We start from the raw sequence: 11,681 nt of genomic DNA, 5'->3' as shown, positions 1-11,681 counted from the left end.
TCCGGGAAGGGCCTCGGGGCCGGAGGGTGCCGGGACCGCGTCCCTCCCGCCGCCGCCGCCGAGCCGGTGCTGGCCCTCGGCCTGTCCCGGCCGGCGGCGCCGCACTGAGGGGAGCGCGGAAACACCGATACCCCCTCGCCCATTCCCCGAGGAGACGGATCGGACCGGGCCAGGCCGGGCTGGGCCGGGGAGAAGTCCTGCCGCTGCCCGCCGGCGACCCCGCCGGCTCCGCCTGAGGGGCTCTGAGCGCCGGCGGGGATGGGATCTGCCCGGGGCTGCCCCGGGCGCGGCCCCGGTGCTGGCCGAGACCCACGGTCCCACCGTGCCCCGCTCAGCCCCGCAGGCCAAGGGTCGCCTCCCTCCGTGCTCCGTCCGTGCCGCGGGGCGCTCGGAGCGGCTCCCGGGGAGATGAGACCCTCTGACCTGCGGGCATCCCGGGACCCGGGTCTCGGCTCTGTCCCCGCCGTGACCCCCCGGTTCCCGGGGCGGGGAACACCGGGGACATCGCGGGAGAGACGCGCGGGGCTCCCTCCGGCCTTGACGTCGCGCCTCATTCTCTCCTGCCAGCGCCGCTCGGCTCCGGCCGTTCCTCTCCAGCATCCCGGGGTGGCTCCGCTCCAGCTCCGACACGCGGGACTGAAATGACCTTGGACGCCGGGACCAAGGGCAGCTCGCCGAATCCCGCCCGGGCTCGCTCGGGCCGCGGCCGCCCGCCCGCCGGTGCCTCCCTCCGCCTCTGAGCCTCCTGGGGTTTACGGGAGGCGGGATCGCTGCCCGGCTCGCTCCGGCCTCCGCCGCGCGTTTCTCCGGCAGCGGGGAAGGGATCCCGCGGAAAGCGCTCGCCGACGGAGGGGCTCGCGCCGGACCTTTTCCAGGCTGGATCCCAGCGCCGCGTAAGGGAAGGGAGACGCCGATGCCGTGGGAGGGAGAAGCACCGGGTTTCGCCTGGCAAAACCGGGGGTTCGGGGAACCGGTGTGGGCAGGGAGGAGGTGTTAGGAATGGGCAAAGGGGCATCAGTTCGCTGGATTGTTTTCAATTTGCTGGGAACTTCTACACCAACCCTCTCTGCCTCCTCTCAGGAGCGCTGAACTCCGACTGGTTTTGTTCCGCTTGTATTTTGGGACACTTGGGATGGTGAGTTTACCTCAGGAGCAGTTTGGTGCTGAACAAATTCTTTGAGGAAAGTTACAGTATGAGCTGCTAGAAAGTGTTTTCCTCACTGTGCTGGCACTGGAAGCGCCTCTTGGAAGGGAAACCTCCCTGTGCCTGGAGCCCAGCCTTACCCTGTGCTCCCAAACTCTGGATGCGTATTATCCCTGATGCATCTAGGAGCAAGATCTGGACAGAGCAGACAAAGCAGCTCCTGCCATGTCCCTGCTGGGGCTGAGGATGCTCCTCACAGCCCCCAGACTCCCCCAGAGCATCCCACTGCCAGCACTGTGTCCAGGAGTTTTCCCTGGTAGTGGCCATGAGAGGGAGAGAAAACAAGGATGCAGCACTTCCAAGTGCTTTCCAGCCTGTGTTTTTTTTTAATTTTAGGGGATTTCTGTGTGTTTGGTGACCTCGGAGGGGTTCTGATGCCTTTGCTGTCCCCGATCCCTGTGTGGTGCCCCTTGGTGTCAGCACCGGCTGGGGATAAATCCGCTCACCCGGATTAAGCAGTGCAGGCGCTCGTGGATTTAAGGGATGACGTGAGGGAAGCCTGAGAGTGCTGAGCTCTGGACAAGGAGGCTCCAGATCGGGTCAGAGCCCCTTTTCAGCATGGAAGAAGGGCACATGAAGGCTTTGGTGCCTCCATGATAGGAGTTTCAGCCTCAGGGCAGGTTGGCATCCCCTGGCAGAGGATGCCTGAGGAGTCAGGTAGGGAAAACACCTTTTGGTGCTATGCCAGGGGATGTTATTTTGGTGCTTGTTATTTGGTGCTTCTTGTCAGTAAGGTCTCCTTTTCCTTCCTGACACATCCTTTGATCTGAGCTCCTAAAAACCCACAACCTCAGTGTGTCCATCTCATCCCTGCAGTGCTTGGACTCCTGGGCTGTGCCTGCAGGTCTTTGCCAACAGTGGCTGTGGGAATCCAGGAGCTATTTCCCAGCCTGTTTCCAACCACACAGCACCAATGACTTCTGTTTGGTTCTGTGCCCCCGTGGATGTGTTAGCTGTTGTGGGAGCATTCCCTGTGCCTCCAGCTGGGAGTCAGATGGGCTCCATTGCACTTGGACAGTGTTTTGGTCAGGGCTCTGAGGCTGTGGGGATGTGGGAGCTCACGCAGCTTCAGCTCTCAGCCCATTTGGCTGAGCACCCCTATCCTGACTTTTCCTGAGTTGAGGGGATTATTTCCATGGGTTTTTCTCAGATGAGCCCCTCAGAGCAGGAGCAGGCTGTGTCTAGGTGGGGAAGGAGCTGCTCTCAGAGCAGAGGGAGTTTGGTTGGCTCCTCGGCCTGGGCTCTGCCGCACTGCCACGGCATCACCCCGCGGGCACCGGGCTGTGCTCCAGCCCTGCGCCTGTCCCGCCTGCTGCCGCTCCTCCTGTCCTGCCGCCGCCCCACCTGCTCTGCCATCGCCCCCTGCCTGGGGAGCTGAGCGCTTTCCCTGCAGTCATTTCCTCTCCATGGCTCTGGGGCTGTTTGCTGGCTCTGCCTTGCCACCGGTCCCCTGGGATCGTGCTCTGCTTGGCTGCCAGTGCCGCAGCAATATCCGGCGGTGGTTTGCCGAGGGTGGAAGTGTCACCCTTGTGGCCTGCCAGGTGATAACCTGCCTGTGGCGCTGGGCCCGTGTTTACTTACCTGCTGTGGCTGATAAGCACCTCTGATAACGTTCCCGATGGTAAATAACTGGCTCTGAGGTGCCTGGTGATGGCTCTGCCCTGGGAAGATGGTGTTTGCTGACCAAGAGGAGCAGACCCTGGCTGAAATCCATCCCCCCTAGGAGTTTTGTAGACCTGTGGTTTCTCCCATCCCAGCCTCCAGCCCTTAAGGAGAAGAGTCTCTGCTTTGGAGGGTGTTATCTCAGGGAGCCACAGCAATTTGGCTGCTCTGTTCTGAGCACTGGGGAGTCCCTGGCAGAAAAATGACTTTTTTTTTTTTTATCTCCACGTGACTCGAGAAATAGCAGAAATATTCTTGCCGTCCTTGAGTGGCAGATTCTGCCGTCTGTGTGCAGGCTGGGATTGAAGGGAACAGATTTACAGCTCCAGACCCCTTTTCCCCTTTCCCTGGGGGGCTGACGGTGTCTCCTTGCAGTGCCACGCCCATGCATGAGAAGGCAGCTCCCCTGAAGAGCCCTGAGCCCAGGCACGGTCGTGAGAAGCTGGAGGTGTCCCACAAGCAGAAGAGTTTGGATTCCCTCGACGGCAGGTGAGGAGCAGCATCCCAGAGTCTGTCTGCAGTTGAGTGTTCTCTCTTTTCTGTCCTGCTGTGGCTTTCCTGCCAGCTGGGGCAAGGCACAGGGGGGGCCCAACTTTGTTTTCTCCCTGAAATATTGTGGGTATAAAAGCAGGGAAGTGGAAGGGGTTTTGGGGCAGGGGATGGTATTCCTGCTGCTGAGGTTGTTGGTAGGATATTGCTCTCTCCATGGTTTGGAGAGAGCAATCCCCAATCCATGGGATGGACATGGATGGATATCCCTGTGCACAACCAAAGCTGAGTCCACCCTCCTGCTCAGGCACATTCCCAAATTCCCGCCTTTTGCTTTCCCGCAGGAATCCTTGCCCCAGCCGCCAAAGCTGCACATTTCCACTCCCAACCTGTCCTAAGCTGCTGCCAGGTCAGCTCTGGGCTCCTTCCCCCAGAGCTGGGGTGTGTGTGAGGTACCTTGGTCCTGGTGCCTTCACTGGCTCTCATCAGAGATCAGCCCTCAACAGCCAGTACTGACCCTAGCAATGCCCAGTGCCACGATAAATCATGGAGACACCCAAAATGTGGCTTCCTGGGGGTCTCTCTTCAGCCCTGTACATTTTTCTGTGTCTCATATTGCAGCACACGTGTTTTAGGGAGCGAGTGAGAGACCTGTGGCTCTTTGCTTACCTGGTGATGTTTGTTTTTCCTTCCAGCCTCCGCCTGAACGAAGCCCTCAAGGATGAGGACATCAAGAAATGCCACAGGGAAGTGGTAAGCCTTTGGCTGTGGGAATGACCAGGCTGGAGTGTTGTAGCCTGTTGCCCCAGGAGGAGCCTACCTGTGGGGCAGAACATTTAATTTCAGGAGACCTGGTGATGGTTTTCTGTGGCTGTGCTCTGCCTTGCAAACGCTTCCAGGATTTTCCATCCAGAGCAAAGGAGAAAGTGGAAATGTTGACTGAGAGCAGTTAAACTTCTGTCCATTTGAACCTTTTTGCTTGTTCAAATAATGCCCAAACCAGATGGTTTTGGTCCATCTATAGATAAGAGATGCTCTTGAAGAGGAAGGAGTGACAGCAAGTGGCATTTTGCCTTTTCCCATGAAGAAAATGGAGGACAAAAACATTTTTCAATTTCCTCAGAGGCATCTGGGAGGGTGACAGGGCCAGCAGTGGATTTGTGCTAGGAGCAGGGGGTAATGCCCTCCGTGTTCTCCTGGAATGCTCCCACTGGCACCCCCACCATCCCAGCATCCCTCTGGGAGGTGTCTGAGCCAACTGCAGGTGCTGCTGCGCCTTGATCCTCTTATGGCCAGCTCATCCTCTGACAAGGTGCTCAGAGCAGAGGTGACCTTGTACCTGTGGGCAGGAGGGCTCTGCCTGCTTGGCTGCCACCAACCAGCCTTGCTGTGCCAGCCTTCTCTGCACCCTGGCAAAGCAGCTCCTCCCTTGGTGGAGGGAGCTGTGGGACAGCCGTGTCCCACGGGACCATCCCGAGGGCAGGGGGCACAAAGCTGCCTTACAGGACCAGTTGAGCAGAGAGCTGAGCACATTTATGGAAGGCATTGAAGCGCTTTGGAGCTTTACCTTGGCCACAGGAGCGTTCCAGGGCCGACCTGCCGAGCCTCCCGCGGCGGCTGCCGGCAGGCTTTGAAGTGGCGCCGGGAATATAAATAGCTGGATGGCGCGGCGCGATGGGCGCAAAGCAAGTGCTGTCACCGTGTCCCGGATAAGGGAGAGGAGGAGGAGGAGGAGAGAAACCGCTGGGCAAAACAAACTGCCTGCAGATGAGCCTGGCAGAGAACGGGCTCCTCAGCAGCCCCCTGTAGCTATTCAGGGAAATGTTAACCCGGGAGGATGGCACAGCCTTCGCCGGGTGCTGGATCATCCAGCCTTCCTCTGATCCGTCGGGGCTCCTGTTCCCAGCCCGGTGGGACCCCCCTGCGCCGGTCCCGGGTGCGGGCAGAGGGAGGTTTTCTTGCAGGACGGGAATTTTTGGGTCTCCTTATCGGCAAGGTCACCGGATAACTTTGCTCTGCTTTGCTTTCAGGCTGCTAGCAAGTACAACTCCCAGTACCACAAGCTGTTCAAGGACATCCCGACGGAGGAGAGCGTGCTGAAAGGTGGGTGCCAGGGTGAGGGATGGGCATGGAGGCAGCAGGATCTGGCACAGGGATTGCCACGGTTCTCTCCTTGCCTTGCAGTTTGCTCCTGCGCGCTCCAGAGAGACATCCTCATCCAGGGAAGGCTTTACATCTCCCCCAACTGGCTCTGCTTCTACGCAAACCTTTTTGGGAAGGACATTAAGGTAGCGTGGGCACCAGCCCACCCTGGTCCCTCAGGGCTTGTAACCACAGCTCATCCCCTCCTTCACCCAAACACCACCAAAATCCCCAAAAAAACCTCCAATAGGAAGGGGAGCATGGCCGTGCCTCCCACTCTGATGATCTGTGGCATCAGCCTGGGGATACCAAATACTGGTTTGGTTTAAAATTCTCTGATGCAAAACCTCCTTCCAGCCGCAATGGCGCTTCAAGGAAGATCAAAGGTTTTAGGGGGGGTGAGATTTGAATCCCTCTTGGCTTTTCTTCTTGATTTACAATCTGATGTTTCCCCATTAGTCTTGTGGCTGACGGGGATCTTGGGCAGAGACGACTTCCTTTAAAACTGGGCTGAAGGACTGAATTATTTATATGTGATGCTTTAAACAAATACCTGAAGGAAGCTCGAGCTTTCAGCAAAGTTACCCTGCCAAAAATAACATCCTGCCTTGCTCTTCACCCTCCCTGGGCTTGCATGGGGGGCTCTCCTGGTGGGTGTTAGGGAGGCTGGCTGGGTGGTGCTTGTGCTGTGTCCATCCTGGTGTTCCTGCCCTGCAGGTGGTGATCCCAGTGGTGTCTGTGCAGCTGATCAAGAAGCACAAGACGGCTCGGCTGCTGCCCAACGGCCTGGCCATCACCACCACTGCCAGCAGAAAGGTAACACCAACACACAGCAGATGCCCAGCTCCAAACTGGATGTGGTTTGAGAGCAGTGAACGAAGCAATTCCCATCCCTGGTTAGGAAGTGAGAGTTGCTCTCTGTGCTGGTAGCCAGCCAGGGCAAACACCACAGCTTTGCTTTTGTTCCTGAATTTCACTTTGTTCCTGGACGAAGCAAAGCCCAAGTGAAACTCGGTCGAGCCTGACAAATCCCTGCCAGGCTCACGTAAAACCTTTAAACTCCTTAAACACAAGCAGGGAAAGGGTTTGGGCTGGCATTCAACCAGAGCTGGTGGAAAACTTGGATACAGGGCTGCGTTTCCAGCTTTTAAATCCTGTTGGATGTTGTTGGCTGCAGTGAGCTGATGCAGTGTGTCCAAGTCCTCGCCTGCCCAGGTGCTGCTGCCAGCACTGTGTGTTGCCTTTCCCTGCCAGGGAGGGGGTTGTTCCTGCAGAATGTTGGGAGGCAGTTATTCCTGTGGAATTTGGGAGGTAGGTTTTAGCAGGGAGTGGCACGGGGCAGGATTTGGGCATTCAAAGCCATGTGTGGCTGCACTGCACGTCACCCAGGGGCTCTGTGTCAGGCATGGTGAGTGTGGCCCTGTGTCCCTTCTACCCCTGGGGATGTTTTCTGTAGGTCCTGGCTCCATTTGCTGCTGTGTCCCTCTGGGTTGAGCATGGGAAAGCTGTAGGAACAGCGGCTGAGTAAGACTGGCCCCAAAAAAATCTGGTCCAGGTTTTAGCAGGCTGCAAAAATAAGAGCAGGGAAGCTCCGCAGGGAAATGCCTGTGGGGGAGACAGAGTGGCTCCTGAAAACTGGGAGATTCAAGGGCATGATGTCTCTGCCTGTCCCTGCCTGGGGAGAATGGACTCAGGATGGGGGTAATCTCTCCCAACAGCTCACCTCTTTCTCTTGCAGTACATCTTTGTATCCCTCATCTCTCGTGACAGTGTCTATGATGTCCTGAGGAGAGTCTGCACCCACCTGCAGGTACCCACCCACCCACTCTGTGTCCATGGCCCTGAGGCTCTGCACCTGCCCTTTGGGCTGAGCACAGCTCTTCATCACTGCCTCCAAGGCTTTGGACTGCTCCCAGAGCCCTCTCCAGTTCCCAGCATCCTCACTCCTCAGAAGGGATGGGAAGAGGGGCAGGAGCCATGTCTTGGGCACATCCTGACCCTGTGGGCTTTTCTGGGTCATGGATGAGGCAGAGCTCCGAGTTTCTGCTCTCTCTCAGGGCGTGGGTATGAATTATTTATAATCTGGTGGTAATACTTGTTCTGCCACTCTGCACATTGATGCCTTTTGCCCAGATCTAAAGTTTTAAGGGGAGGAAGAATGGTACAAAGTTATGAAAGAATTTCATGTAAGTGGGGGAAGACATCCATCAGCCCTTGAGCTGGAGAGGATGACCGTGGAGACCTCTTCTCCCTGACTTTGAAGGACATGGGGAGCTGTGCAGGAGCCCTGCCCTGCCCAGGAGGGTGTGTGCCAGCTGTGCCAGGGCAATGATTTGGATGATTCAGCCCTGTTGCCAAACTGGGGGACTTAATCTTTGAAACGTGCTGGGCTCTGCCCAGATGTACCCTTCTTTTATTTACCCCCTGATGCTTTATCCTGTCCAAGGAAGCCCTTTGCTCAACCATGGCCCCACCAGGTTTTTGTGATGGGAAGCACTGATGCAGTGCCCTTTCCTCATGCCCCAGAACAGACTATAAGTTCTAGCAGCTGCTCTTCATAATCTCAGCAGAAAAGCCCAAATTCCACTTTGTGGCTGAGGCTGAAGCAGGGAGAGCTGGCACTGAAATGCCCCATCCTTTCCTCCCCATCCAGGTTTCCAGTAAGAAGAGCTTGAGCCTGAAGGAGCTGTCGGAGGAGCCGGACTCTGTGTCACTGGTGAGGGTCAGGGCAGCTCTGGGGGAGGAGAGGAGAGGAGAGACCCCCTGACCTCATGTGGGTAGAGAGGGCCCACCTGGTGCCCTTGGTGGGTTTGACACTGTGTGGTGGCTGCTCAGAGAGTCAGGAGAGAGCTGGTTCTGCTGTTGGTGCCATCAAAGGGTGCAGGGATGTGCCTGTTGCTATCACAGCTTGTCCTCTAAGGCCCTCATCCCAAACTTGGCAGGAGCAGATGGGTCAAGAGGACTGGCTGAGCACAGCCACTGCCTCTGTTTATAGACAGAAAAACTTCAGAGTGATGTGGAAAATGCCACCACTCTGCTCCCTGATGGCTGATGGTGTTCACAGCTGGGAGTGTTGGATAACAGGCTGGGAATGTGGCTGAGTTACCCAAAAATCTGCAGGATGAGTAGGATGGGAGAGGGAAACACCTGCTGAGCCATGGCACAATCCAGGAGCGTGGGGGCCATATCCTGCACCTTTGGGGCAGGGGCTCTTCCATGGCTGCTGGCCCTGAGCCTAAGGCTGGGTGCAGGAGGTGACAGTTGGGGTGCACCAGAGGGTGACAGGTGGGATGTCACCCATGGTCTGGTGACATCTCAGGGGTTAAAGGCTCATTTCAAGGGAGTGAATGGTCTGAATCAGGAATGACCCAGACTGATCTGGCATCTCCTGGTGCTGTGGTAGGGTGCAGCCCTTTGGCAGCTCCAACCCTGAGAACTCTCCATTGGGGGAGCCCCTCTCTGTGCCAGCTGCCATGCCATTTGATTTGTTGTCTTTTTTGGGGCACTTTTTTGCCCTATTTGGGGCATGCTGGGGAATTCCAGGTGACTGCTCTGAGCTTCAAGGGTGGAGGAGGCTGCAGCTGGTATTTGGGGCAGGTGTGGGGTGCATGGGCAGGTCCTTCTTTGGTAGTAGGAACCTGCATTCCCATGGAGCCATCATGCAAGACCAGCTCTCCCTCTGGAGGATGTTTTGAAAGTGCTGGTGCTCCATGGAGACACTGTAAGATTTGAGTTTGAATCTGGCCCCACCATGTCTGTGGCACTGCTGGTTTCATTCATGGCTCACCAGGACTGTTCCCACAGGAGGTGATCGTCCCCGAGGGCAAGTGGAGGAAGGTGTCACCTACCTCACTGTCCCTGTCACTGCCAGATGCCGACTACCAGTGCATCCACCGGACCTCTGTCAGCAGCCTGAGCACCAAGGAGAGCTCCTTCACCTCTGAGGAGCCACTGGTTTCAGGTGAGGGGTGATAACCTCCATAAAAGTGTGTTCATCCATCAGCTGCTCTCCTGCAGGGGAATTCTGCCTTACAGATTAGGCTGGGAGTCACCAATGGAGTCCTGGGGATGGGCTGGGGTCTCCTGGTGCAGGGTCTGAGCCCATGAGGGAGGAATATTTGATGTTTCCTGGTTGCTGGAGGAGCAGGAGCATCAGCCAAGTGTGTCTGTGTCACTGACTCTGGGTTTGCTTTCAGAAAGTGCAATAAACACCGAGGAGGAGCTGGAGGTGGAGCAGAGCTGCGTGGCAGAGCTCAGACCCTCTGACTACCAGCTCCTGAAGATCTTCATCGTGCTGTAAGTGTGCTGAGGGCACAGGGAAGCTGGGGGGACTCTGGGAATGTCAGTCTCAGTCTCAACTGGGTGTTTGGTTGTTCCTCTGCTCCCAGCATCTGTCTCCTGGTGGTGTCCTCCTCGTACCTGGCATTCCGCATCTTCCGTCTGGAGCAGCAGCTCTGCTCCCTGAACCGGGATTACCTCTCCCGCGGGCACAGGAGGTGAGGCACCCTCAGGGACGTGTTGGGACACACAGTGGAGGGACATGAGTGGAGGACTTGAGGGAATGTGGGTGCAAAGAGGAATGGCTCCACTCTGATGTGTCTAAGGAATGCTTTGTCCCTTATCCTGGGCCTGCTGTTAGGCTGGCCAGTGACAGAACCCACAGTGCCATCTCCAGACCAGAGGTGATCCCATCAACCATCAATTTGAGTGATTGAGAAACTCTGCTGTCAAAACTCTGAGTCTCTGGAGCTTGGGAAGAGGTTTCCTCATAGGTTTGGGACTGGTTCTTCAGTTGTAGGAACATTTCTTTGGATCTGGGCTGTTCCTGGGGACTAAGGCCATGGGCATCAACATGGGATGGACAGGAGGGGAATCTCCTTGGGCTGAGGACATCAAGAGGCACTGGGGTGGGATACAGAGCCTCTGCAGCTACTCATCCCATCTTCCCCCACTCCCTGCTTGCAGGTGACCGTTCTCAGGTGCTGGCTGACGATGGACACTGAGCTGGTGGCACCCTGCCCACGGATCCCAGTGCTGTGTCCTCCCAACCCTGGCTGTTACATTTGGTCCGGCTTTCCCTCGGCTGGTAAAATGGGACCAAGTATTTTCTCTCTTCCTTCGGGCACTTGCTCCTGGTGGGACTTTCCAGCCAGGTTCTGGCCACCAGTGCCAAATCCCCATCCCACTGGAAACCTGTTTTCTCCCTGGGACACTGCTGTGCTGTAGCACTGGACAATGGCTCGGGGCTGCCGAGCACTTGGACCTTCCCTTAGGACTTGCTGCTAAGATGGATGCTGGTTTTTATTTCAGGCTTGGATTTTTCTTTTGTTAAAAGATGACCTTGGGCTCACCAGGACCCCCCAGAAATGTGGATGAGTTGCCACTGCTGCTCTGGGAGAACCCACCTGTTTGTCCCTGTCTCAGCATCCCTGGGAATGTTCCTGGAGGAATGGCCCTGAACACAGGGATCTGTGGGGATGGGGAGAAAGGTCCCACCAGCCCTGTGGGGTGTCATTTACCCCATATACAAGGATGGGGTTCAAGCCAAGGCTGCCCAGCCCTTCTCTCCTGGAGCACTGGGCTCAGAGAGGGGTGTGTGTGTGTGTGTGTGTGTGTGCATCCCTTGCAAAGCACTTTAAGGTCCCCCAGACCAGGTGTCCTTGCTGGGGTTCACACCTGGCCCAGATTAACTTTGTTACTCCTGCTCACTCCATGGGGACACTGGAGAGGAGCCCATGGCTGGCACTGGGGAATGTCCCGGAGTGCAGTGTCTGTGCCCTGGCTCTGTTAACCTTGTCACCACATGGAGCTTAGTGCTGCAGGATCTGTCTCACAGGATTTGTCCCTCAGCCCCCCTGGGAGCACCCTGGGGTGGCAGGTGGTACCGGTGTGATTCCTTTCTTTCCTGTTTTTTTGGGAACTACAAGTGCTGACGGGGCCAAATCCCAGCGCCCTGGGGAAGAGCTCACTGCTCACTCCAGGCTTGGAACGGCTTTTAAATGGAATTACAATAAACCCAGGATTTTCTAGCACATCACTCTCTCTTACCAGCGTCCTCCACAGCGGTGCTAGGATGTGAGTGACATGGGCACAGCCCATCCTCTCATGGGGACAAGGGGACAGGGATGCTCTGGACGGAGGGGCCACGGCGGTTCCTGCACTAGATGGCAGCAGAGACCGCGGG

The 11,681-nt window shown here is 56.8% G+C and overlaps 1 protein-coding gene across 2 annotated transcripts; it reads left to right on the top strand.

The window, feature by feature from the left end:
- Window positions 1–652: 652 nt before the first annotated feature.
- GRAMD2A (GRAM domain containing 2A) lies at window positions 653–11,511 on the top strand. Of its 2 annotated transcripts, none has more exons than XM_058811370.1 (11): window positions 653–893; window positions 3,242–3,355; window positions 4,051–4,108; window positions 5,386–5,458; window positions 5,540–5,643; window positions 6,215–6,313; window positions 7,236–7,307; window positions 8,151–8,213; window positions 9,302–9,458; window positions 9,694–9,793; window positions 9,886–9,997. In XM_058811370.1, exons 2-11 carry the CDS (start codon window positions 3,252–3,254, stop codon window positions 9,995–9,997), a joined length of 942 nt encoding a protein of 313 aa, XP_058667353.1. In that variant the 5' UTR covers window positions 653–893; window positions 3,242–3,251. The 2 variants fall into 2 exon arrangements, with proteins under 2 accessions (XP_058667353.1, XP_058667352.1); XM_058811369.1 differs by lacking the exon at window positions 653–893 and adding an exon at window positions 10,463–11,511 and having other exon boundaries at window positions 3,169–3,355; window positions 9,886–9,993.
- Window positions 11,512–11,681: the final 170 nt, after the last annotated feature.

The sequence above is a fragment of the Ammospiza caudacuta genome, chromosome 10 (assembly GCF_027887145.1).
Source record: "Ammospiza caudacuta isolate bAmmCau1 chromosome 10, bAmmCau1.pri, whole genome shotgun sequence".
NCBI lineage: Eukaryota > Metazoa > Chordata > Aves > Passeriformes > Passerellidae > Ammospiza > Ammospiza caudacuta.
Note: the sequence above shows the minus strand (reverse complement) of the source record. Positions and strands in the feature narration are given on the sequence as shown.